Source organism: Etheostoma spectabile, chromosome 4, assembly GCF_008692095.1.
Source record: "Etheostoma spectabile isolate EspeVRDwgs_2016 chromosome 4, UIUC_Espe_1.0, whole genome shotgun sequence".
NCBI lineage: Eukaryota > Metazoa > Chordata > Actinopteri > Perciformes > Percidae > Etheostoma > Etheostoma spectabile.
In genome coordinates this window covers 20323448-20350527 of record NC_045736.1, presented here as the reverse complement: position 1 = coordinate 20350527, position 27080 = coordinate 20323448, and the positions used below count along the sequence as shown (strand labels likewise).

General features: G+C 38.1%; 1 protein-coding gene across 39 annotated transcripts; it reads left to right on the top strand.

The window, feature by feature from the left end:
* Positions 1-3810: 3810 nt before the first annotated feature.
* znf740a (zinc finger protein 740a) lies at positions 3811-25957 on the top strand. Of its 39 annotated transcripts, none has more exons than XM_032512362.1 (20): positions 3817-4173; positions 8189-8351; positions 8517-8720; positions 9339-9485; positions 10158-10278; positions 10526-10609; positions 14378-14461; positions 14960-15043; positions 15524-15607; positions 15965-16048; positions 16784-16867; positions 18036-18119; positions 18476-18559; positions 18942-19025; positions 19457-19540; positions 20203-20286; positions 20704-20787; positions 22011-22094; positions 22509-22627; positions 22828-25957. In XM_032512362.1, the coding sequence occupies exons 2-20, from the start codon at positions 8307-8309 to the stop codon at positions 22999-23001; spliced, it is 1902 nt and encodes a 633-aa protein (XP_032368253.1). In that variant the 5' UTR covers positions 3817-4173; positions 8189-8306; the 3' UTR covers positions 23002-25957. The 39 variants fall into 39 exon arrangements, with proteins under 39 accessions (XP_032368280.1, XP_032368286.1, XP_032368267.1 ...); XM_032512364.1 differs by having other exon boundaries at positions 9339-9455; positions 22828-23086; XM_032512363.1 differs by having other exon boundaries at positions 3818-4173; positions 8517-8699; positions 22828-23086.
* The last annotated feature ends 1123 nt before the right edge of the window (positions 25958-27080 follow it).

The following is a 27080-nucleotide window of genomic DNA, read 5'->3' as shown; positions in this document are numbered from 1 at the left end:
CAGTCAAATGTGGATACTGACTTGAACCCTTGCCTTTTGCCAAGTTCTCCTTAACAACCTAACCACCACACTCAGATACAGTGTGACTCATGAGTAAGGAGTAAGGAGGGGTCAGCATTGCTCAACGCGTGATTGAGTACGACACAATTCTTATTAAAAAACAAAAAGCACAACATATGTTGTTTATAAGGAAATAATTGAGTTTTACCTGAAGAATCAGCACTTGAGGCGATCCAATAAATAGACGTGTGTTAAGGATTGGCGGCCCTCCTCAAAGGCCAACGTGTTATTTGAAGAACTGTAATTTCAGGTGTGCAACACTGTAAGCGCTTGGTTGAGATCGTTTGTGTCGTAAAAAGCCGAACTGGAATAGCCTATATCTAGTTAAGTATATGAGGTATATACAGTACAGCGTTATATATTTTCATATCTAATTGTGTTACATGTAGCCTAAGCTGTATATAGACCAAGGAATTTTAAAGTGACAACCTAAGACTACAGCACACACTAAGCAGCTGGACTGGTTTGGCATATAAACTATTCTCGAAAGACGGTGAGTCTTAGAGAACAAGGCAGAGTTTGTGCACGTGCGTTTTTATAAAAATCGTTCGACTTTTCGAAGTAGCCTACATAGGCCTACATATAGTATTTTTTATAACTCCCCTAGCTCGAGTTACTTACATACATTTTCACGTCCTTGCTTTGAGTTTTGTCTTACCTGGGCGAACTTCCGTTGATTCTGGTGAAACCTTTAGACACCTGACACTGGCTGCCGCCTCCGCGTCACCGCCCGGTGGACACAGAGGTGGAGTGAACGGAAAGGTGTCAAGGGAGTGGAAGAGCCGGGTCATGTGTTTTTATGCACCAATGACATTAGGTATTGCATTACCCCTACATGGTTCATGACTGGCCCAAATTTTGAGAACAGGCAGGCACAACTCTTCCATCTTTCAAGCGAAGAGAAAGAAAGCAGACCTACTGAACAACTCAGGTTTCTTCACAGAGCGGCATGATTCCCAGGGAGAGACAATGCAGCGACGTAGATTGAGACAGAGTTTGGTTGGGCACCGCTCTCATTTATTTAGGTTAAATTAAAGGAAATGTTATAATAACACTACTATATGCCTACTAATAGACTACTAATAATGGCAACAATATAAACTGGATTTATGTAGCACCTTTCATTCCAAAATGTAGCTCAAAGTGTTTAAAAAAAAAAAGTGACAATAGTAGCCTAGCTCAGTGCCTGCAAAACAATAGCATGTCAAACAGCACCTTTGTGAGATTTTGCATTATTCATTGTAAATGGGAATACAAATAGGTTGTCACTGTGTATGGTGCATACGATGTTGGCATTATATTTGTCTAACAAGGCCGGTGGGGTGGTGTCATAAGAAGGGAGATTATTTCTTTAATTTGAAGAACTCAGTGAGAATCAAAGTTTCACTATTGCACTGCCAACCAAAGGAACACACATATACCAGTTGTATACATAAACTAATGAAACAATAGCCTACCTTTAGTTGCATACCTAAACATAGAGATTCATACACAACATGACAATTTAATTTTACTCCAACAAATCAGTGTAATAGTATAATAATGTGTCCACGTGACTAATAAGGCTTGTTATATTACATGGTAGAGCTATTAACCTATTTTTTACATATCTTCGCACGTAAATGGACATTTTTTCAATAATTGTACATTATTATTAGACTTTACTTATTGGCCAGCAATCAATCAGTTTTTCTTTTCTTGATCCTAAAAATGCTGTTGAAATGCAAAGAACACAAAATCACTCATATTATTTTTTCAGTTGCTATAGCTACAGTGTTCTGACTATTTACATAAGAAGATTTATGGGGACAAAATCATAATTTACTTATAACATGGCTACATTGTAAAGGTGCAATATGTAATACTTACAGCTAGTGTTTAAAATAGTTATTGCAGTACAAATTCAAAATACGGTAGAGAGTCGTCTCCCCCGCCCCCTCTTTCACAAAGGTTGCCAGGCTGACACCGCTGCAGCATCCAACGGTGCTAGACACTTGTCTCACATGGCCAGACTTCACAGCACAGCGGAATAGTTAACATTAGATATTGACAGTCATAAAAGCCTGTGCTCCCGCAGAGCTTTGTACCCAACTGATATAGAATTACGATAGGAACCGCTGAAAGCAGTTAGCATGGTTAGCATGGCGGTGTTAGCCAGGACCAGTCAGGATCACTTTTTTTTTGACTGTCTCAATAGTTTTTGCGTGTAACCAACTCGGGTTCTCTGGCTAGCTATGTAATTCAATGTGAGTACATGAATGTTGACATAAAATGCCCGTCCCTTGTAGCACCGTGATAAATTAACCTGAAGCTAATGCTTACCTGTTCAGGAGGAAATTAGCCAACTGGGGCATCCTTTTGGGCTCTAAGCTGTCTCCCTCTTTCAAATACATCTCCAATATTTATCCAAGGTTTGTAACATCTCTGGTCATGCAACTGTTAGAAATATGCCAGTTTTTTTTTAGGTTGGGTAGAATCTTTCTCCGTTGATCCTGTTTGTTTGTTTGCTGCTTTCATGGCTGTACTATGCTACAGCTGTAACGCGCTGGGATTATGTTTTTACATCTGGCAACCCGGCTGGCTGTCAAACTGGGCAGTTGATAACAACACACAGGCCAAAACACAAACAGAAATTACGTCACGGAAATTTTGAAAGGAGAAAATACTGGCATTAGCATTAATGTCAGAAAATATAGTCGGCTATTTCAATTTAGCATGTTTCCTTAATATCTGATGACGCATTGGGGTCATTTGAGGATTTATTACAGTAAATATATAGGAACTTTAATGTTACTTGACGCATAAAATTTATAGGCAAGGAGCCTATTACAGCATTGAAGGTGCCCTGCCACACAAAACTGTTTTTACTTGCATTTTTTTTTTTAAATATGTAGATCCATTTGTGTTTGTTTTATGTGGTGAACGTAAAAATGAACTGCTACCCCCTCTGTCAGCTCTAGCCACTGAACAGAAATAAGCGGAGAAATCAGGCCAATTAAAAAGCTGGTCAGTCTGATGTCATCTTGCCTGAGCTCATTACTATTCATGAGCTCACCCAATTGCGCTGGGTAAAGGAAGCTGATAGCCAGGCTCTCATTGGCTAGCTGTTAGCCCATCAGAGTCAACAGCTTAGCTTGTTGAATATTAATAAGAACTGGCACAAATCGAGCTGAATCTGTTGCAGGCTTTCTATACCATGCTATGGCTTGAAAAAAAGGTAACCAAGGTATTTTTTCCACATAAAATGTTACAAAGTCCATGGTAGAACTTCAGACATTACTACAAAGTAATGAAATACATGTGGCAGGGCACCTTTAAAGATATGAGCTGATGATATTTCCATACTATATGGGTAAGAAGAACCGACTACACCAAGCAATTAGACAGATGGATAGATAGATAGATAGCATAACCCTAACCTAATAGCCTACCTGATTAGTTTCAAGTGCAATTAAGCACAAAAAGGAAAAGTGCATATCTGCAGCTAACTTGAATAAAATAAACCAATACTTACACCACAGATTATATCTATGACCAAAGATATTTATCAGTATTATAGGCCTATTTCTGACAATGACGTCACCCTACGTTTAAAGGCAGTTTAGGAAGAGCTATCATAATGAGTTTTTTAAGATTAAAAGATTCAGCGACGGCCGGCAATGATTGCAGTCATATTGTATTAATAATCATTTTTAATTTGGCCCGAGGAGCACTTTAGACAACCAGGGCAAAGGGGCCGCGAATTGAGCCACTAAAACTACCACAATATGGCTGCATATCCCTATTTTCTGTCATTTTTAGTGTCCACTCCTTTCTGTCTGCGTCTTTTCAGTCGTAGTCTGAATCTGCTACAGACACGCCAGCTACCCCATAACAACATTTAAAGGTGTAAAATCATCACAACAATATAAAAATGCATTAACAAACAGATTTTATCCGCGCTTAAACCAACGCTCTCTGTTCACTGGGAGCTGGTCGAAGAAGATGACCCTTTTCTCTTCGCTTGAGAAAGCCTTGCTGCTGTGTGGGGGAGAGAGAGGGTTACATCCTGTGGCGTTTCCTGTGTTTGTAAACTAGACGGTCTTGAAAACGTCGGGCGAGTGAAGCTGAAAGGTAGTTACATATTTGTAATCTTTTTCTTCGGTGCTCGGTGTATTTTGGCTGTGCATTCAATGGTCTGTTCTTTCATTTGTGAACAATCATGCTCGGAGATGGCAGCAAAAGGATTAACCTCATATTACAGCGTCAATGTTGGCCGTTGCTAGCAGGCTAACAAACGTTAGCTTAATCATCGGGAGGGGGAGTCACTGCAACGACGGCCATCACGAATGTCTTTATCGCTCAATCTTGTCTTGAACCAGTTGATTTTGTGTCTTATAGTAATATCTTGTGAAAAGATGTATTGATCCAATATGCACGATGGATACACTAATATGCTACTGTATCAAACCGATGACCAGGTGGGCTAAAACAAATGTTAGATTACCGTTACTAGCTAACATTTCAGTGGGCGAGGGCGCCAGCAAGCAGCTAACGCTAGCTAATATTAGCTAGCTTGTTCAACATCAGCAAAACTAACGTAAGGTTAGGGTGGTAGTTCGAAGGCCAGCTCAGTTGATGCTAAAATAATAAATGTTTATGTTGAAAGCAACATTATGCCATAGGTGTTTCCTTTGCTGGCAACCAACACAACAACAGCCGATGAAATCTAGCTAACTACACGACGTGGCCTTGAAGTCTTTAAATTAGCGTTAGCCAATGCTAGCGTTACGCTAGCTGTCTATTTTCTTAGCAGTGTTAGCTAGCTGGCTAGCTAATTGCACCGTAGCGTTAAGTAAATCCCTGCCTTTATCTGCCTATCGTTAACCTAGCTTGCTAGCTAGCTATATGATGGCACAAAAGCGTTCCCGTTAACTTGTGCCATCTTTGGAGAAAAGAACAAACGGCGACAAAATGTGACGTTTAACACTGAAAAGCCATCACAAGACAGCAATGTTTGTTTGAGTAACGTGTTAAAGTGACCGTCTCCTCTTATCTTACTTGTTAAAACCCAACCAAAATGTACGCTTTACTGTTAACGCTAGTTACTTTAGCACGGGTGCAGACCAATACCTTGCTTGAATATACGTATATAACGTTATGTTTATATTTTACAGCCCAGTTAATACCGGTCAGCTTTTGCATTCCTTTCTATGCTTCCAAAGTTTAACTGTTACAAGGTGAAATATGTACTATTTTTTATGTAATGAGTGCTCTTCTGCAACTTTCATGAAAACAGAAACAGACTTACAGCATTTATAAAATCATAACTCCTGCCCTTGCATTATTTACTTTATTACTGTTCTTTGCCACATTCTGTGTTCTTTCAAAGCTAACACTTTCTATTCTTATGACTTTGTATATAATGTTTTAATGCATAAGGTTGATATTTTAACTTGCCAAAAGATCTTACATTTAAGAATATTTTATATAAAAAAATACAATATCTATAGTTTGTCTAGCATGGCTGTAGATATATTTCCTCCTCTTACCTCCTTACGTTTCTGTGTAGTCCCCTCTTGTCATTACATTTGTGTTAAGAAATAATGTGCTTTTTGGTTCCACTTATTGATTTACTGAAAGCAACGTTTGCTTGTTCTTTTATCTGTTTCCATTGTCATGTATTTAGAAAGGTATATGTATACAACAGTGGACCAAAGCTATTATCAGCTGTTATCAGTAGGGTGTAATGGTACACAGAAGTTATAGTTCTGTTTGTACTCTAGTTTCTGTGTCATGGTTTGTGGGCGAGTTTGGTACAGCGTAAAAAAAACAAATGTACAAGGATACATTTCTTTTCATTTATTTTGAACAGACGGTGCAAGTTTCAAAGACCTTCTTGCTGTACTAAGCAAGAACATTTTGTCCACTGGCAACGTTGGTATACTATTTTTTGTAATTACAAAAAATGTACCACTGTACAAACATTTTCCCGAAAGGCAACAGGTCATGCTATAAAACTGAAAAGCATCTATACAATTTGAAAATACAAAATAAATCAAATCTTGTAAAAAATAAATTAAAGTATAAACATTTTAAAAACTTGTGCAGTAGGAGGAATGTTACAATTCCACTTTCACTATCTGGCAATATAAATTCCAAATGCTTCCGTAATTGTTTTATCCCTTTGTGCTCTTGCGTCTAAAGGCTGCTTGAAAGCAGTGGGGCTAAGGAGTAGGTCTCCTGTTGTTTTTTTCCCTTGTCCCGGTGATTGGCACATCTGGGTGATGTGTTGACTGTGCGTTGGTATGTTGGATGTGTCTACATCAAATGGCCTACCCTACAACCGTGGAGCAATGTAGACACACTGTCAACATCTATACACACCTATCTCTTTGTTGATGACCAGGAACCCGCAGGCGGGTCTTTCAGCCCTAGGGTTGGGCAATGTCTCCTAAATTAGCAGTTGACGATGTTTACAATAAAACTTTTTTTTTTTCTTCTACTACAATTGCCTAACACTTAACATAGAAATGATCAGACATTGATTTAAATGCCTTCTGTAAACAGGCAGAATTACATGCAGCCTCGGGTAGGGGCAGTAAATTACAACTTGACCTACTTTCACTTAACTACAGTGCCTTAAAGTGTAGACTCAATTAGATCTGCGTAATGACAGTATAGTGGAACATTTGACTTTTAACAGAGCAACTGTAATAACCTAATATACCAACATTACTGAGATTAAACAACTCAAGAACAGTATCCTCCCAAAAGCCATAACCACTCTGAACTCACACATGCACTTCACTCCACAGCCGACCCCCTGCCCCTGGACCTACTCTGCAGTATTAATATACAATACCTAAAAGGACACTGGAATTCTGTGCAATTTCATACAGTGCAATATTTAATATTTAACCATTTCATTTCATTACCGTGCAATATTTATTTATTTATTAGTTAGTACTTAACCATTTCAGTACAGTGCAATATTAATTTATTTTGTATTAATACTTGACTACTTTTTGCATAATGTGTATACAAAGCTATTTTATATATGTATATAGTTGCTCTCAGGACTGTGCACCAGGTCCCCCCCCCCCTTTTTTTCTGCACTACCTATACTTTATATTTTCATATTTCGTGTCGACACTGTAAAAGGGTTGCTTCAATCTTGTTGCACAGGTACTGCACTTGTGTATAATGACAGTAAAGGCATTCTGTTCTATTCTCGGTTATATTTGCACTGAATAACTCATTCAATAAACCGAAACATATCTCTTGCAGTGCACATGAGCAGACGCGCAATATTAGCTCACACATAAATTAGCACCCTCGTGAATTAGCCTACTGTTGCTAATGTACATTCATAACAACGTCATCAGACTTACTTATTGATGTACACAATAGTATCCACAAAGTTAGTCCAGTGAGGGAATAGAGGAAAGTGTGATAGCATTCCACGTTAACGCCTTTTTTTTTCTCTCACTTGAGACCGCTGTGTCCAAGCTGAGGTGCAGAGCAGGACCTTACCGCATGCTGATACATTACTAGTCCAGGTAGAGCGAGCTACTATACTGACTGAGAGATTGTATCACTGCATATAGGTAGCACGTTAGGGGGAGATGTAACTTCCACTTAAGGGGCAGCACAGCGCAAAGCCCGACTCAAGTGTTTTTTTTTAGTTTAAGACCGTCCACTAGGATTAGCGTGTGTCTGATAGGGTGGGGGGCGTGGCATCGCAAAGTTGGCACACAGCAGTTAAATAGGTTTGACGTTCAGTTGTAGCCCAGGCAACAACTTGGTTATAGGTAAATAATTGTGGAATCAGTTGCTTACCATGGTCAACCAGGGTAGCTCCAAAAGAGAAAAAACCTAGCTACTAGGTAAATATACAGTACGATTAATCACATATTGGCCACAACCAGTAAATTCTGTTTTCAATCTACTGACCAATTTCTACGAACAAAAACCAGGTTCCTGACAGTTATTTGTACAAATGAAGAATATTTTGTGATGTTTAAATGCCATTGTGGTAAATGAGCATCCTAACTGGAGTAAATGGAATATGTAACGATAAAGACAGCGAGTGATGCTGTTCTCATTTAATGCTTGTCTGTTTCATCCACATCCTCCTCTTCCTCAGTTTTAATGCTAGATGAGTGAGGTGGGTGTGGCTTCCCACCAGCCCGACCATCCTGACTGACGGATCTCTGGATGACCTTGTCCCCACCCCTGTCCCTGCGCTCACATACACCACAGCAATGTCACATCTGCCCAGCAGCTCAGTCCGCGACCATATGAAATGGGTTTGTTTTGAGAACACCAAAGTGGTTACAAATAACTTTCCTTGCAGTTTTGTGTCACTCAGGATGTTGTCGTTGATGACTAGCTTGGCAAATGTTTTTTGCAGACTGTTTTAAAATGTTTGACATTGTTGGTAAATTGTTAATCTTCATTATTTTTCTTTGCAGGCGGGGCTGCTTGGCTGCGAGGCTGTCCTCTCCAGCATGGCCCTGATGCAGGCCAGCTCCATGGCTGCTCCGCCCAAAAAAATGATGGCTCCACTTGGCCATGGACCACCACAGAGAGAGGGACCTGATCGTGCTCCCCAGAGCCATATGATCCTCCCATCCGGAATGAGCTGTCCACCCCTGGTTAGGACCCACTTCGGAAATGTAGAGTGGAAATTAGGGTTATTTGTTATGATTTCAATATTGTGAACTGTGTAAATTTATAGTCTTTACTGAAATTGAAAATGTCAGTGTGGCAAGGAAAAACAAAATTGACATAATTACTACCAAGTTATACATAACGCTTTGGCTACGCTACATGCATAACTTGTGCGGACCGTAGCACTTGCGTGCTACTCTCTTGCCCGGTGTCACAAGTTTCATTGATTATAGTGTTGGAGTAGTGTTGGTGCATATGTTGTGCATACAATGTAGCCGGCCCGTAGGGGCAAATAGTTACTTTAAAAGCTCCAAAATCCTGTTGGCTTCATGGCTCCACAAACAACAGTTTTCTTTCTGAATTGTTTCAGATGTACATAACCTTGCCCTAGATAGCACAGTATAAGAATATTCCTCCATCAGAAATGATTTAAAAATTAAATTGTGAAGCAAAATTTACAAACCCACCCTATGTAACACTGGCTTCTTCAGCTGGACCCTTGAAATATAATAGAGCTTCACATGTATCACTTCATTTTAGTCACATTCAGATCTGTTCTGATTTAGTTTTTAAAGGTTAGAGATCTGAAATCAGGAAATAATTGACTTTTTCTGGCTCTGTAGCTTATCCGGAAGGAAGGTGAATTCCAAGCTCCCCGCCTGCTGGATGAGAAGGAGATGAGGGCCAATGAGGACATGCAGCAGAAAAAAAAGAACAGGAAATCAGTTACTCCCTGCAAAGTGAGAGAACAAGAAGGAAGGGGAGGGAAGGTCAGTGGCTGTGGTGGCTAAATAGGGAAGGGTCTCTCCATTTTCATTTTTCCTCATTACAAAAATGCAACGTTAGCTGTGTGCACACGTTTTTGTAAAAGCCTTTAACTTTATTCCAGTGTGCCTCACTTGGAGCTTTCCTGTGAGCACATTTTCTTTGGGTGGGGGTGGGGGGAGGAGTTCAGGAAGATGTGGAGGGGGTGGAGGATCTCCAGAGAGGAAAGAGGGGGAGGGGAGCAGAGCACAATAACTGCAGTTGTGTGCATAACAAGAGGAGCAGTAACATGAGGGCATTTGGCCATTAGAAGGGTTTGCGGGGTATTTGAAAATTAAAATATTAATCACATGTAGCTAAGAAAAAAACATACTTACATTCTGAAGATAATTAGGGTTGTAGAAATCATAAGCCATTTAAAAGTTTACATGAAAAAATAGGAATTTGGGCAAGTCTTTAGAGTTAATATAAATCTTAGGCCTTACAGATATTGACATTTCACAGGAATTTTAAGGTTTCATCAAGTTCTGACCAGTTGTGGGTGGGTATGCTTGACAGTTTAACTATACCATTGTTTTTGTGGTAAAATGCACTGTATCTGTTTGTATTATTAGTGCACTGTTCAACTGACAATGGTTCAACCAATGTTGAACCATTATTCTTAATTTCCTCATTAGGGCACGGGTGGAGATGAGAATGGTCCATCATCCAAAGTGCAGAAAAACTTTATTTGTGATCACTGTTACGGAGCATTTAGAAGTGGATACCACCTGAAGAGACACATCCTCATTCATACAGGTAGGGGTCATGCTTAGAACAACTCGGGTTTACAATTAAGCCAAAACAGCTTTTAATGCCTGATTAGATGAATCATTTGTTGAAAGCGGCCCTAAAAGTTTGAGTTGCAATGAATCTAGGAGTGTGCAGCAACTGTAAGGTTTTGCAATGGCCTGCTAAAAAACCTTGTTTGGTACAAGCTTTTGCCTCACAGCTAACTGGTGGTGTCTGTGGGGACTTTGACTAAAATTGGTGCTCTTCGGTTTAGGGGAGAAGCCGTATGCTTGTGCCGTATGTGACATGAGGTTTATTCAGCGTTACCACCTGGAGAGACACAGCCTCATTCACACGGGTATGCGTCCTTTAACCGTACCCATTTTACATAAATCAGACTACATCTGTAGTCTGTCACTTTAATCAATGGACAGATGCTCAGGGTTTATTTTGTCTGTGGACAGTAATTTCCAACAAAGCCACCTCTTCCCCCCCCTCCCCCCAACACCAGGAAAAATGTACATAAGGCAATGTAATAACAGTACAGTCCAATAGTCCTGAGTCCACTATTAAAAACTGTTGTTTTGAAATGTTCCTTTTCGGATGTCCATTATACCATACATTTTGACTGGCATCAGTTCAAATGTTTGCAGGATTTGAGAATCCTTATTATATTAGCGTCCTAGTGATGTCGCAGGCACATTCCTCCTTTTTTCCAGAATTCTAGGTGCAGTTAAGCTCTGGTGTCTGTAGAGGGAGAAATTAGCCTTTCTTGTGACATCTCTTTTTGCAAATTCAAACTTAGTTTCAACTGTTAAAAAAACAAAAACAAAAAACGTTCTTTTGCTTTTGAACTGTGATGCTTTGACTTTGTTTGGCGTAACCTGTTTTGCTGTTGTTAAATTGTTTTTAACGAGTCACATAGGAGGTTCTTTGTTCATTTGAATTTGTGGTGTTCATACAAATGCTGTTGGGTCCTGCAGAGATGATACACTGGTTTTCACATGGTGTAGTCACTTTAAAGAGTAACTACCTCACCCAGGCTAATAATCCTGCTAGTCGGCTCAAGCTTTAAAAACCTTTGCCGCAAAATTTAAAAATGCGTTTTGGGAATTTCTAGACCCAAAAGTTTGTATAAATATCACATCTGGGCTCCCCCCTTTCGTTCGACCTTTCCCAAAAAACCCCTTGTGTCAAGGGCCCCCGGTGGTACTTTTTTTTTTAAAGTCTCCAAGTCTTTGGGTTGGGGTGATTTGACTTTAGAAAAATTTTCCCTTTTGGGAAATCTTTAAGGGTTTAGGGCCGGGCCCGACATTAACCAAGTGGGAAAGAAGTAATATCCGGGTTTTTTTTTTCATTACCGTTGATTTTTGTCACATAAATTTTCGTTGCGGGGAGGCAAACACAAAAAAAGGGGTTCCGGGGGGCGTCCTTGGGTTTTTCCCCTCCTTTCCCCGTTTCCCCAATTTTTCTAACCCCAGAAACCACTTGGCCCCCCCGGGTTTTTTTGTAAAAAAAACAACTTCCAAAAAAATTTGAATTAAAAATTAAAAGGGAAAAACCCCATGGCTTAAAAAATCAACTTAAAGCACTAGTAGAGCACCCCCCAAAAGCAAAATATTTTTTGTCCCTAGGTATCCCCCCGTTAAAAAACTTTTTGGGTTTTCCCCTATGCAAAATAATTGTGACTTTGAATATTAGATTTTGTAAAAGGGTTCTATGTGCCGTCTTGAAACACTCCCAAATTTAAAAATTTCCCCCTTTAAACCAAGGAAAAATAAAATTTATTGCACAAAATTACCAAAAAACCCGAAACAAACCTTTTGTAGGGACTTGAAAATTTGGGCTCAAAATTTTGGGGGCCCCCCGTGTGAAAGGGCCCCAAAGCAAAAAGGCCGCAAGAAAGGGAAAATTTATTTGTTTCCGAAAATTTTTGTAAGTAATTTTTAAATTTTTTTGTGAAAATAAAATGCAGGGGCACAAAAGGGTTTTGTTCTTTAAATTTTTTAATAAAATGGGAAAAAAGGGGGGACTTTTTAAAAATTTGGGATAGGGTGAAAAATTTGCCCATTTTACACAAAAATTTTTTGTTTTTTCCCTTGTTTTAAAAAGGAGGGCCCGTGGGTAAGTAAATTCCAAACCCAATTTTTTTTCAAAGGGCGGATTTTTTTCCACAGGATTTACCAAAGAAATGCAAACAATGGAAAATAATATTGACCCATACTTTATTCAGTTGGGGGATGGTGGCAATATGCAATGTTTTTTTTCGGGTTTTTTAATAATACAGTTCTGATTTTTTTGCACAAACCCCCTTTTTGTTTTAAAAACTGAATAGCTAAAAATGTATGCTCGGGTGTGGGGGGAAGCCGTACCTTGGGCCATTTGGGGACAAAGATTTTCCAGCGGTTTCCACCTGGGGAAAAACAGGGCTCACTCAAAAGGGTTTTGGGGTCCATTTTCCGGCCCCGTTTAAGTTAAGAAACTTGGTTTTTTCAGGTAGTTCATTAAGATAAATATTTCCCCATTCAAAGAGGCGTGAAACAAAAAAACAGTTGAAAAAACCCCCAAACTACACCAAAAAACAAACAAAATGCAGGCCAAAAATCTTTTTTTTGGATTTTTGGGGACAAAAAACCTTTTTAAAAAAACCCCAACATAACCCCTTTTATTAATTTTTGGCGGTAAATTTTCCCGTTAACCCCCAACCAAAATGTTAAAAATTTGGCATTTGGCATTTATAAAAAGGTTATTCCCTTACCCAAAATAAACGCTCTTTTCTTCTCTCCGTTCTCCTTCCCCTTTTCCCCTCGCTCTCTCTCTTTAAAAACTTATGCGGGCCCTCAGCACTTTAGTTATTGCAGGGTTGAATTAACACCTCCCTCACATAGAATGGCTTGCTATTGATGTCAAAAATTTGCCATTTAATGGCATTTATTGTAATGCACTGTATGAATAGATGTAAGTAAACACCTGACATGAACTAAAATAGCTCCTGTGGACCCCTCAAAGTGTATCATCCCTCTTGTACCATTGCTGCTCAACAAAATTAAAATAATTATATTATTTTTTATCATCTAAGGACTGGTGCTTATTGTTCAAGCAGAGCTGAAAGATGGATCTAGATGTTTATACACTGTGTACATAGTAGTATACATTAGTTGGTCAACTCTTACCTGCGATGCTATATGTATATGTGTATCCATCATGGTTAGGATGTTTGAAGGAAGTGTCATGGTGTCATAGCCACAGTATAAGATATGGGGCTGATTGTTACAACATATTTAGGACAAACGTAATTTTGCAAGAGACTGTCTTACTTAGGTATTTGGGAAATCTGGTTGTTCATTGCTTTATTAGAAAGATAAAATTTGGAAATAAATTACTTTCAGTTCATATTTTGCATTGTTTAACAGTTTGAGTAAAAGTAGCTGGTTAACTTAGGCCATGGTATATTACGGGAATAGTCCTTTGATGTCCACACTAAATTTACATGCAGATTAATGGCTGCACAACTCATGTGTTTTAGCTGTAATTGCTGTAAATTTTAAATTAAAATTTGTATTGTATAGTAGCACAGTTGCTTAGACAGGTGCTTCTGCTGTAAATTTATGGCGGAGATCAGATTGGAAATATTTGAAAGTTGAGGCAGATCATGAGTGGTAACACGTCAAAGCAACAAACACTGTCATGCCACCCTACATTGAAATAATGTGCCTATATAGATGCTAAACCGACTTGCAATAAGTTGCAACAAACATGCTTACCACAATGCTAAAACATGTCGGAACTCGTAATAGTTAATGGTGGAGAAGTGTGTTTACTGTTCTACTTTAGCTGGCCAGTGTGATCACCGTCTTAGACGTTTCTTAGCTATGTTGCTGCTGACCCGTGTGTCTTGTTTTAAATTTGCTTGGCTTATTTACTGTTGCTGCTTTTGTTTTATATTGTACTCTAGATTATGTATAGTTTCTCTTCATAAAAGAGGACACTTTTACTAATTACAAGTAAAACAAATCATCCATTGGGATGCAACTTGATTGATGTCTGCCAGGTCCTAGAGATTTAATGCCTGTGAATGATGCTTAAGGAACGTCTTAGCTAATATATTGATACTTTGTGTATGTAGGGGTGAAGCCGTACGCTTGCTCCATGTGTGACATGAGGTTCTTCCAACGTTACCATCTGGCAAGACACAGCCTCACTCATACTGGTATGCATCCGCTTACCGTAGCTAATTAGTTGGTGGTGTTAATTGTAACTTTTCAATTTATAGCAGTGTAAACACAGATTAAGGCTCTAAAATGACTACCAGTTTCAAATATTTACATTCAGTAACATGAAGATGTATCCAGACATGTATGGTAAAATATAAAACCTACCATTTTTACCTCTTGATGTAAATACATGCATACAGTTGGGCACCTAAATGTACACAACTTCAACTTTTCCCCTGCTGAATGCTTTACTTTCTTCTGCGCAATAATGTCCTCATTACTCCTAATTTTTAAAGATTGTTTGATTGAAATGACCCACATATGGTCACAATACACATAACCATGTACTGCAAAGCAATCATTTGTTTCTCAGGCTGATGGTATAATGTGTAGAAGCAATAGAAGAGTCATTCTAAGGGAAGAGTTGATGGTTATGTGTTGAAACTTATTTTTTCTGTTTCTAGCTTATAATTACATACTTTTTATCTGTATAGGGGTGAAGCCATACGCTTGCTCCATGTGTGACATGAGATTTTTCCAACGCTACCACTTGGCAAGGCACAGCCTCACTCACACGGGTATGGGTTTGCCCTTCTTTGCTATGTTACAGCCCAAAGACCCAGTTAACTGAAGTTTGTCTGTCCTTTGTTCATAGACTAACTTTAGTCTGGTTTTTATAATAACGAGCATCCAGCCATTTTAACTATTGGGGCATGCTGGAGGAGTGGATTTCAGTTTTTTGCCTTACCCCTTTAGGGCTCTTTTTTTGGACAGCCTTTCCCAAGTTAACTCTATTGGTACTTAACCGTGCCTGTAAATTACACCTTGACTTGCGTCAAGTCTTTTTTGAATTTACAAAAAAAACTGCACTAAGTTAAGCAATAAGACATTTTCTTTGAGATCCCTATTGTTTGAGGTTGACAGATTAGCCGCATGCATGTAGTGTTGCATCATACTGGTGATACCGTTTTTGACATGGCTGGATAGCTAATTTAAGTGAGTGTGTCCTTTTCAGTTCCTTATGGTGTTTTTACTGAATATTTGCTCTGTGTGTGCAGGGGTGAAGCCATATGCTTGCTCCATGTGTGATATGAGATTTTTCCAGAGATACCACCTGGCAAGACACACTCTCACCCATACGGGTATTGGTTTAATTTATCCCTCTCACTTGACAGTATCAGGGTTTTGTAGATATTTGCCTTTGTGTGTAGGCATCACCTACCGTACATGTGAAAGCTCATTATAATTCTTGATTTATGAAAGGTTAAAGTTTAAGCACTAGTAGATGTTTTATTTTCTGGTGTGCTCATTGTATTTGCTAATTGCTTTTTGAATTGTCATGACACATTTTATGTCTTGTATGTATAGAGACTAGTTGGCAAAAATACTAAATGAGACCTTGTAATGACATAACATTGAGTAGTGTATGTAAGGTGACATATTTGGTTTACATGGGTCATGAGAACACTTTTCTAAAGTTTGGTACTGTATGCGTTTAGGGGTGAAGCCATACGCTTGCTCCATGTGTGACATGAGGTTCTTCCAGCGTTACCATTTGGCAAGACACAGCCTCACTCATACTGGTATGCTTGAATTATTTGTTCCCCTTTTCACTTTAAAACCTTTCATATAAACAACCTACACTTTTTGTTAAGTCCCTCTATATACAATACCTTAATTATGCCATTGTTGATAAATTAATTACCCCTTCTAAAAAATGTTTAATAGAATTTGTAGGCTTTGTTGGAAAACTGTCCACTGAAAAAGTGACTCTGTCAGTTACCTTGTATTCATTTTAACACTGTAATGGTACTATTGCATGTGTATTGTTGAGTACTTTGTTGCATATCCAATGAAAGGCACATTACACTAAAAAGTATTTTTAATGCAGCATCAACCTAAAATGTCAAGAGAAAGAGGCTACGTTTCTTTTCTTTTTTTATTAGGCAAATACAAGAATGTTTGCCCTGCTGGAATATTGAAATGGTGCATCTTAAACATGGGGAAACTTGAAAAAGCTTCACATGAAATGTAAAATGGCTTTTTTACCACCATCAACAGTTTGTTTGCAGGATGAAATTACTCACGCTGGTCCAAACTGCAACATGTAAGGCCTGTTTCTCCTTAATTGGTGATGCACCTTAGCTCTTGATGTCTGCAGGTTCTTAAACTCTTTTTTGTGTAATGTCTCTGGATTTTTTTCTGTAATCAAGCATGCAGTAGAAGCTAAAAGCATTTCATTTTGTAAATATTGGTGTTCATGAACTTCATCAGTGTTTTGTAATGCAATGCATCTAACATTCTTGTGCTCTGTTTAGGAGTGAAGCCGTATGCTTGTACCATGTGTGACATGAGGTTTATACAACGTTACCAACTGGAGAGACACAGTCTTACTCATACGGGTATGTCCTTTTATTTTTCTGACTTTAGTCATGCATGCACCCCACATTAATGTTTACATGGCTGCTTCCAACTCGAGTTTGTATTGCTTTCTGTCAGTGCATTGACAAGTGCTAATGTTTCATGCTGCATCTACAATGAGCATTCAAAGCGCTTGCATTACAAAAAATCTTCCCATGCTTTGTATATGAAATGACATGATGACCCTGACTCTGTCTTGTGAAAACAAACTGTAGTGGAAAACACTTTGGGGTCTCAGTTGATGTGAATGGGACTTTATATTTAGGCTAAAATTCTTATTCAGTTTTTTTTCATATATATATTAAAAAAAAATCGTAATATGCAAATTTAGAGCTGACTGCTCACCCAGCTTAATTAGTATGTCATTTCACATTCAAAGTGATGGGGAGGAAATACCATATAACCCTCTGTTGTAAATATTTAAGTTTTGTTGTCTGTCAGTTCACTTTTACAATACAGTTTTTTTAAATTTGAAGATAGCACAGAGTTAATGGTTTATTTTTGCTTAAATCACAAGCTTAGTTTTATATGATGGTTTTCAGAGCAGTTTTCTGTTAACCTAAAACAGTTTTTTAGTTAAAATTAGATCAGCTTTGCCAACAAATGTCAAATCTTAATGTGTTATGCATAGTTGTTTACCAACTGCCTAAAATTGTCTAACCTCTGTGATCAGCGTGTATAAAATTTAGTATTTACTTAACAATCTAATTCCAGAAATCAGTATGCGGTCTGTTGAAAATATATAAATGCAAGCACCTATTGGCATCGCATGGAAAAACCTGCTATTGTGTTAGTTTGAATGTGCCCACTAGGGACATGGTTTCGCCTAAATACATTTTAATCATCATTTTGTAGGTTTTTAGGTTTCAAAATAAGTTTAGCTTTCTACACAGGATACTTCAATTTCCCCAATGTTTTTTAAATTACAATTTTCACATTAGACTTCAGCAGTTACAGTTGAAGTTAAATCAGATGTAAAAATGGAATTTTCAATTGGAATAGCCAATATTTGAAGCATACTGGGATTTCCAGTGTAAACAAAGCGCTGATAAGTGCAACCAAACTTTACTAAGCAATTAGTAAAGTTTAACGTCGATTATTTTTGGCAGTTGAGTGTTTTATGCTAAAGTTGGTACTTTGTGTGTATAGGGGTGAAGCCGTACGCTTGCACCATGTGTGACAAGAGGTTTTTTCAGCGCTACCACCTGGCGAGACACAGCCTCACTCATATGGGTATGCGTCAGCCAATCTTAACCCAGTCACAAGATTAGGATGCTTCAACACCTGTATGCTTGATCTAGTCTCATATCTGGATTTATACACAAATTATTCAAGTGTAATTGCAGATGACATCATCTCATGTGTTGTGTCAGTGGATTTTATGTCCTCTCTGGGAATTTTACAATTTGAAACAAGCATCTCATTATAGCCTGATGTTCCTTTTTTTTTGTAATTTCAGAAAAATGACATTGGTTATTAACCACCGATATCAATTTAGTCCAGACGTTTAGGAAATAGGATTACAGATTTATATTATTTGTCCTGGTGGCAGAGACACAAAAATAATTCTCTTGATGCTCTGCGTTTAGGTGTGAAACCTTATGCTTGCACCATGTGTGACATGAAGTTTTTTCAGCGTTACCACCTGGCGAGACACAGCCTCACTCATACGGGTATGGGTCCGTGCACCGTGCCCATGACATTTACTGTTAGAAATCAGTGTAGACATTCAATTTTGTTACCTCACTTAAGACATACGCCTGTTACATGTAAGGGAAATGTCAATACTGAGTATGAAGTTTTAACGAGGTTACCTAATCTGTTGTTTGACATTTTCAGTTAAGCAGGATAACTGCAAATCATTAATTAGTTGTTTTTTTATGTGTGTTGGTATCTACAAAACTATGAAATGGATAAAAGCATTTTGAAGAAAATATTTGTTTTTGCATGAATTGGCAATTGTGTGGTTAATAACCAATAGTGTATATATTAATTCCTGGATTTAAAAAATGAAAAGTGAGGCAAAGTAATATAATATTGCTACTTTGCATTTAGGTGTGAAACCTTATGCTTGCACCATGTGTGACAAGAGGTTTTTTCAGCGCTACCACCTGGCGAGACACAGCCTCACTCATATGGGTATGCGTCCGCCCACCTTACCCATGTCACTGAGATTAGGCTGTAATTGTTAGATACAGAGTCGGCCATCTAAGGTAGTTGTTGCTCTTTTAAACAATTTCTTTATCAAGCCTACCCAACATTATGTGTTACAACATTAAAGCAAGTCTTAATGTGTAAAGAAATACAGGACTGCAACATCATCAGCTCATGTGATGTGTTTAGTTGTGGATTTGAGAATTGGTTCATACATTTTTGATATATTCTTTATTGGATTATTCTTTTATAGCCAGATTAAATTTCCTACAAAGGACATTTCAAAACCATTTGAAAAAACAGTGGTTAACAACCCATCAATTCTGAATAGATGTTTCAAGTATATTGCTTATTGATGGATTGTGAACACAAAAAATACAAAGTCTGACAATAATACCATAATGCTCTGCGTTTAGGTGTGAAACCTTTTGCTTGCACCATGTGTGACATGAGGTTTGTTCAGCGTTACCACCTGGCGAGACACAGCCTCACTCATACGGGTATGCGTCAGTGTACCTGCCCTTCTCTCATTGTAGGCCATTGTTACATAATCTTTATTGTGCAAACAGTTTCAACACAGATTTCTCATTTTAGTAGCTGGTGTAAAACTTAGAATGATGATAATAATTGATGTCATACTATTTTAAGGAAAAGAACTAGAACGGCTGTAAAAAGCCAGTAATATCGACACATTTGGCCCCATCCTGTGCTTTTTGCTTACCACAGTTTTTCAGAAAATGATCTTACTTCATCAGCTCTTCAGTAATAGACACAATCACTAGTGGTGAATTGCTCAATTGCATAAAATGTATGCTGGTGTTATGTTTTCACATTGAAAAAATGGGCTTTTAAAGACACAGATAAAGCAAAATACTCTGTTAATCGTAAGCATGATTTACATCCTACTTTAATCAAAGGCTGTTAACATGAGGCAAACAAAGGTAAAGGCATTGTTTGCAGTGCTCACTGACTGTAATTTGCAGAATAAAAATCATTTTGATTGGTGATCTAGCTAAAATGGTTAGTTGTGTTACTTGAAGGAAACAGACATATTTTTGTTATTGCATGAATTGGCAAATGTGTGGTTAATAACCAATAGCTAAAGTATTTATTCGTAAATAATGGAATTTAAGGTAATATAATATTGCTACTTTGCATTTAGGTGTGAAACCTTATGCTTGCACCATGTGTGACAAGAGGTTTTTTCAGCGCTACCACCTGGCGAGACACAGCCTCACTCATATGGGTATGCGTCCGCCCACCTTACCCATGTCACTGAGATCAGACTGTAACTACATTACGTTAAAGGGTCAGCTGGCAATTACTATTAATATTCTGTAAAAGTAACTAGTTGTACATTTGTCTTGATCAAGTCTATCTTGGATTTTCTATGTTATGCAACATTAAAGCAAGTCTCTACATGTAAATAGAGGACTGTGACATCATCAGCTCATGTGATGTGTTTAGTTGTGGATTTGAAATTTGACAGTTTGATGTATTCTTTATTGGATTTGGAGAAAAAAGAAAGTCAAAATGCATTATTTTTAGGAAAATTTCACAAAGCAAGTGAAAAGTGGTTAACAACCCATCAATTGTAAATGGATGTTTAAAATACAGCACTGATTGATTGTGTGAAAATAATATATTGATGCTCTGCATTTAGGTGTGAAACCTTTTGCTTGCACCATGTGCGACATGAGGTTTGTTCAGCGCTACCACCTGGCGAGACACAGCCTCACGCATACGGGTATGGGTCCGTGCACCTGCCCTTCCCACATTATATAGATTACCATTTACTCTTTATTGTGCTATTATGAGGGTTACACATATAGTCAGAACATGTGTTTAGTTTGTAGGTGCTCAGGTTAGTAGGACGTTTTAGTTACTAGTATTTAGTCTTTATCTTACATTACCTATACTTAAAAATTGAACATTGCCCTCCAGAATTTTTCAAACTCCAGTTTGGTTTTTACACAATGTGTACTACGGATACCAGTAATACTGCGGGGCAATTCAAGAACTATAATGTGGATGCAAAGGATTGAGTAGATTATCTTTTAGCCAGGGTTACATTTTTAAATGATACATACTACAATTCCAGTTGGGAATTCTGGTTCTTTTGAAGTTCTAGTTTCAATTCTAGGCAGATATTGTCAATGTTTTTGTGATTCTTTTTGGTTGAAAGGTGAGAAAATAAATATCCTATTTGTCATAGATACTGAAGAGCAATAGCTCAACGCTTTGCTCTCAGAAGTCAATAAGCATAACTGAAAAGCGCAAAATTAAACGAATCCACAGTTCTTTTAAATCCGAATAATAACCTTACTAAAACATTTTATGTGCTGCTGTGTCACTTAGAAGTCAATCTGATAGTTATCGAGACAGAACTCTCAAATACTTATTTTGTATCTGTCATCATTTGATTGCGTCAGAAGTCTTTTGAGAAAAAATAAATCTTTGTTCACCCTTAAAAGTAGATGATGTCTTTAAGAAACGTAACATTTGTTTCAAATTCAACCTCAAAATGTTAAATAATTACAGCTTATTATTTAGTATTTTTGTGGTGTAAACAAAGTCTTTATAGCTGGAAGTTCAGAGGATGCTGAAGTAGTTGTTGTGGTGTCAAGGGAGGATGCTACTGATGTTTATTCAGACAAAGCATACATGGAATAAATGTGACCGATTTTGGTGTTTTTGCTTACAAACCAGTCATGTCTAACTCCATGTTATGTTAAAATCTGACTTAACTTTATTCACAGTTTAACTATTGGTCTTAGTTGCATGTCTGACTATTTCAACATATTTTCTAAAAAGATTTAAAAAAAAGAAAAAAAGGGAAATGCACATTACATACAAAGAAATGAGCTATTATCTCTGTTAATATTTTAGTGGTAGTGCTAGCTTGAGCTTGAAAGTTGTATTTCTTGCACTTGTGGCTGGTAGGGCTAATGTATTGCTCTGTGTGTGTAGGGGTGAAGCCGTATGCTTGTTCCATGTGTGACATGAGGTTTATTCAGCGTAACCACCTGGAGAGACACAGCCTCACTCATACGGGTATGCGTTCCTTTACCGTACCCTTATTACTGAGAAAGGCTCTGGCGCTTCCAACAGAACGGGGTCACAACAAACTCGAGTTTGGATTGTCAAGTCATTTGATGGGATGTTGAACCAGCCTCATAATACTTGCCCCAGTTTTTTGGGGCCACTATGTTGCGTAGATCTGGGCCATGAAAACACAAAATTCCACTCTGATCTACACATAATGAGTTGATGACAAGGCCTTTTAGAATATCTATTTTCAGGTGCTGAAACCACACTGTTGAAATTTACTGATAGGGCAATTTTCCCCCCAACGTTTTGTAAGTGTTGGAAATAGAGTTTGCAAATTAAGATTAGTACGTGAAAACAGTTTGTTTGTACGAGACGCTAAAATTGATTCATTGACTGTGTATTTATGTGCTCTTTCAGGAGAGAAGCCATTTGCTTGTGACATGTGTGATATGAGGTTTATCCAGCGCTACCACCTTGAGAGACACAAGCGTGTCCATAGTGGGGAGAAGCCTTACCAGTGTGAACGGTGCCAGCAGGTATGCACAAATGTAAACAAAGCAGAGTTATCCAAATGTTATACTTATGCTATTCATGTTTTGTTTTAATTCTTTTTTTTTTTGTCGCATGTGCAATATGAAGATTGATTTCTTGATTCCTTAAAATAGTGCAATGACACACACTTGAATCACTAATTATTCAAAATTACTAACTAATGTCCAATTTGTGTGCTTTGAAGAACTTTTCACGGACAGACCGGCTATTGCGGCATCGGCGGTTGTGTCAGGGTCGTGGCGTAGCCAAAGTAGAGAACCAGCCATGCTGCGAACCACGCCCATACCCCCAAGAACCCCCACCCGCACCCCAAACCTGGAGTCCCCTGCACCCCCCTCCAGGCCGACTGGCGGTTTGACATTCCACCGTACATCCACAACAACACCGCCGAGACGGGACAAGCCACAGGGTTTCTTCTTCTCAGCTCTGTGCTGAGTGACGCCACTCTCTAGCACAGACTGATCTTGCAGCTCTAGTCTTGGGATTACTAACGACAGAGGGACATTTGTGTTTTTTGTTTTGTTGACTTTTTACTGTTTCCTTTACCTTCCTGTGTTTTTTTTAAAGACAAGACTTGTCTGTGATGAACAGTGGTCCTGTTTTGTACTTATTCTGTTTGATTTCTGAAGAAAAAAAAAAAGGTTTTTATTGTTCAAATATATCTGCATTTGGTGGTACTCGGGAAGGGCTGTGGGTATTGTTTATCCTGATGTGTTGGCAACAAAATGGGATGAAGTGGTGAGAGAAACGTATTAGAGCTTCTTTCTAAATGTTTGTCATGTGGCCCATTTTGACTCAAAAAGATTCGCACTTAGATCAGAATTAATAAAACTGAACTTTCCTTCCAGGTGAAGCAAGGAAACCACTGTTGACATCTCATGGAGGCCAGAGCCTGCTTGCCATTGTCACTAACGTAGTGCTAAGCATTACGACATTTCAATGAAAGCAGTATCTGGTCTAAATATAATTCAAACTAGGATTTCCCTGACTTTATCAACTGAGGAAGTACAGTTTTATTGATTACTTTGTGTAAATAATTGAAAGTGTTTATTATTGTTTACCTATTGGACTTAAGTGGTGATCGTTTTTTGTGTACAAAATGGGCCAAAAATAAACTCAATTAGAAATGGGTTCTTCCATCGTTTCAGTGAAATTATAAGGAAACCTGAGTAACTTGTATGTTTATTTAAAAAAAAAATAAAATAAAAAAAAGTAACATCAGACACGCTTTAGAACTGTAAACCAGGACTTCCACGAAGTGGATGATGAGAGGGGCAGTCTGCAGTTGACTGGCTCTGTGTACGACATGAAGGCTGGGTCACAGGAGTATCACCTGTGGATCTCCTGTTCTATGCTGATCCTTGGCAAGTTTTAGTCCAACATTTACCGAGAGTTATTTAACTTTGTGTGTGTGTATACATACATACATGCAGAGCTCCCCAGTACGTAACAGAAAAGTGTCTCTCCTTGCTCTGTCCATAGTTTCTGGTCTAAAATGGTACAGGTTGGCCACTTGAGTCCCATTATGTTGTTTGTACAGATATTCTCATTGTGAGATTATCGGGGGGGTATACAAAATCTTGTTGCCTTAGTGTTATCTTTTTTTTTTCTTTTTTCATTTGCCTTTTTTCTCAACAGTTTATTATTGTGGATCAGACGTATTTAAGACGAGATAGCCTTTCATCATGTTTTTTTTTTATTTTTCTCTCTTTTTTTTTTTCCTAAATCTGTCCTGGTTACAGAATGTTGATGGCTTCAGTGGCGTTAAAACAGACTAATGTGTTCTCCTGTCGAGAGAGGTTGTCTTTTCATGATGATGATGATGATGATGAATATTTTGGGTCATTGTTACTGATTACAGTGTAACACCGTATGTGAAGCCCCCGGCAGTTTGACAGTCCTTGTGAGAAGTCTAGTGCTAAATCGTTTCCCACTGCAGTGCTTTGGCTGGTCGCACGCCATAGCAGAATCAACACTTGCTTGACTCTACTACACACTAACAATTGCCTTTTTTATCCAAATATTATGTGGTTGGTGTGTAATAATGGATGTCTGTCATGTCCTTGGGTTTAGCCTTAAGTAAGTGCTGATACACAAATAATCATTGTAGTACTAAATGATACTGTAACAATTTCTTTTACATATGAACTTTGATCGTATTGTGTGAAAGTCTTTGAAGGTCAGAGAGCAGAGAGCCGGTTCACCACTATGCTGCCTGCTGGGAAAAGTTTCTGGGGTGAGAGGATTTGACTGTACATATCTACACATTACAACTGCTCTTTGATATCAGAGCAAGTAACAAACCCATCATGGTTGATTTCAGAGGACAAGAGAACGTGTTTTTTTTATTATTTTTTTATTGTATTTTTATTTAAATAGTCCAGGTAAACTGGATGATATCTAGGATGAACAGATGTTTGTGTTTGATACAAGTAAGGAGCAGATTACTGAGTTCAGTAATCTTTTACCAAAAGTATTATTGGGAAAATTAGGAGAGGAAAGGTTCATTGATATCAAGGCAAAATTGTGCAACGGTTTAAGTGTGTACAGAGATGGGATTCAGTTTGTGTTTTGATAAGATTAAGTAAAACCCAGTGGCGGCAAAGGTGGCAAGTTTAAGAAATACATTAATTTGCTCTGGAAACACTATTCCAAATGTAGAAGGGTTACTGCTGGTGCGAGCACGTACTGAAATGGCTGAAGGGCAATAGTTGACGTCACTTGTTAATACCTTTTTTGTCTTTTATAGTTTTTAGTATTCTCAATCTCATTGTTAAAATGCAATAGAATCCTTGAGTCTCAGATCATTTGTGTTTATAAGATTGAGGTTTAATTTTTCAGGCAGATCAGAGGATTTATTCGTCTGAGAATTTCTCATAACATTTTGATTGTTTCGAGGACCTTTTTTTATTCTGATGAAATTGTAAACACTGGAGTGAAAGGAAAAAAAGACGGATGGATATTTTTTTCCTTCAGACTGTGCTAGATTTTAGGTTTTAGACCAAGCCTATTTCTCCTCAACTTGACACAGAAGGTGGACAGAACCATTTGGATCAGTACAGTTGAGAGCCCAGTATGTTCGGTAATTTAGAGGCAGTAGTACCACAAGAAAATGTTTTCTTTCTTATACGCAGTCCCTGGTATTTGTAGTAAATTATATTGATAATGGTATTAGATGAACAGCATAACAGTAGCTATCACAGATTAGTTGTTTTCTTTATTAGTCTTGCATGCAGAGTTATGGTCCTCAGTTAAAATAGGATCTTGATATTGATTATTTTGTGTAGGAAAATGAGTGCATAAGAATAACTTCCAAAAAAAAAAAAAAATGTTACAATGATTATTGTAAAATGGGCTAACTAATATGTACCCTTGTGATCCAATTAGTTTCAACTATATGAAAATGAGGAGAGGCTTCTTACTATTATGCTGAAAATAAAAAAATAATTTGTAAAGGACTTTTGTATGCTTACTGGCAGTGTTGACTTCATTTTGAGTTAAGTACAAATGTAGAGAAAGCCTGACCAAGATAAAAATTAGATTTTCTGTTTCAAATTCACCTGTCACTTTTGTTTTATGTTCTTGTAAAGTTATGTTTTAAATTGAGTAGTCATGCAACCAGTTGGCTCATGTTCTGATTGATTTTTTAAGTAGTACAAACACATCCTTTTCACTTTGACTTTACACATCAGTCCTTAACCAGAATTCTCATGATTACCCATTTATGGATGAAAAGTATTTCCTCTCACATTAGGATATTTTTGGACTCCTCCAACTCAGAGGGATAAGGATGGATTAATGGGCCCCATCCATATTTAAGGATGTTAGGACATGCCGGATACCAAGGTTGGATTAAAGGGAAAATAACCCAGAGCCTCATAAACCAGCTTGTGAATTGGTTGTTTGATTTTTTTTTAGTTTGAGGTGCCCTGTGTTTGATAAAATAACCACCAACAAACAAATTAATTCTCATTTATGCGCACACTGCTGACCCACGACTGTGTTGTCATACCCCAGAGCAGAGCAACCATATCATCAAATTTGCTGACCACCAAGATATGGTAACATTTAGTGCAGAGACAACAATCTCTCTGAATGTTGATAAGACAAAGGAGACGACTGTTGACTTCAACAACCCCCTACAGGTCGATGGTAATACTGGCAAGATGGCGTTTTAAGTTCTTGGGGGTGCACATCACAGCCAGAACACAACCTTAGTGATTAAGGCTCAACGACGTCTGCCTACTTCATAACAAGACTAAAGAGAGTTGGTCCGTGCACAGCCATCCTCTACAGATGTAGGTCTACCATAATGTCCATACTGACCTGCTGCATCATTGTTTGGGGTGAAAACTGTTCAGCTGCAGACAGGAAGGCCCTGCAGCGGGTTGTGGAGACAACCCAGCACATTATCATAACTGGGACCAGTTTCCTGCC

Bases quoted from the DNA above. Each gene is read 5' to 3' on its own strand.
- znf740a (XM_032512362.1), top strand. From the start codon at position 8,307: ATGTCACATCTGCCCAGCAGCTCAGTCCGCGACCATATGAAATGG. The intron at 9,486-10,157 runs GTCAGTGGCTGT...TTTCCTCATTAG, and splicing joins AAGAAGGAAGGGGAGGGAAG to GGCACGGGTGGAGATGAGAA. The intron at 18,560-18,941 runs GTATGGGTCCGT...CTTTGCATTTAG, and splicing joins ACACAGCCTCACTCATACGG to GTGTGAAACCTTATGCTTGC.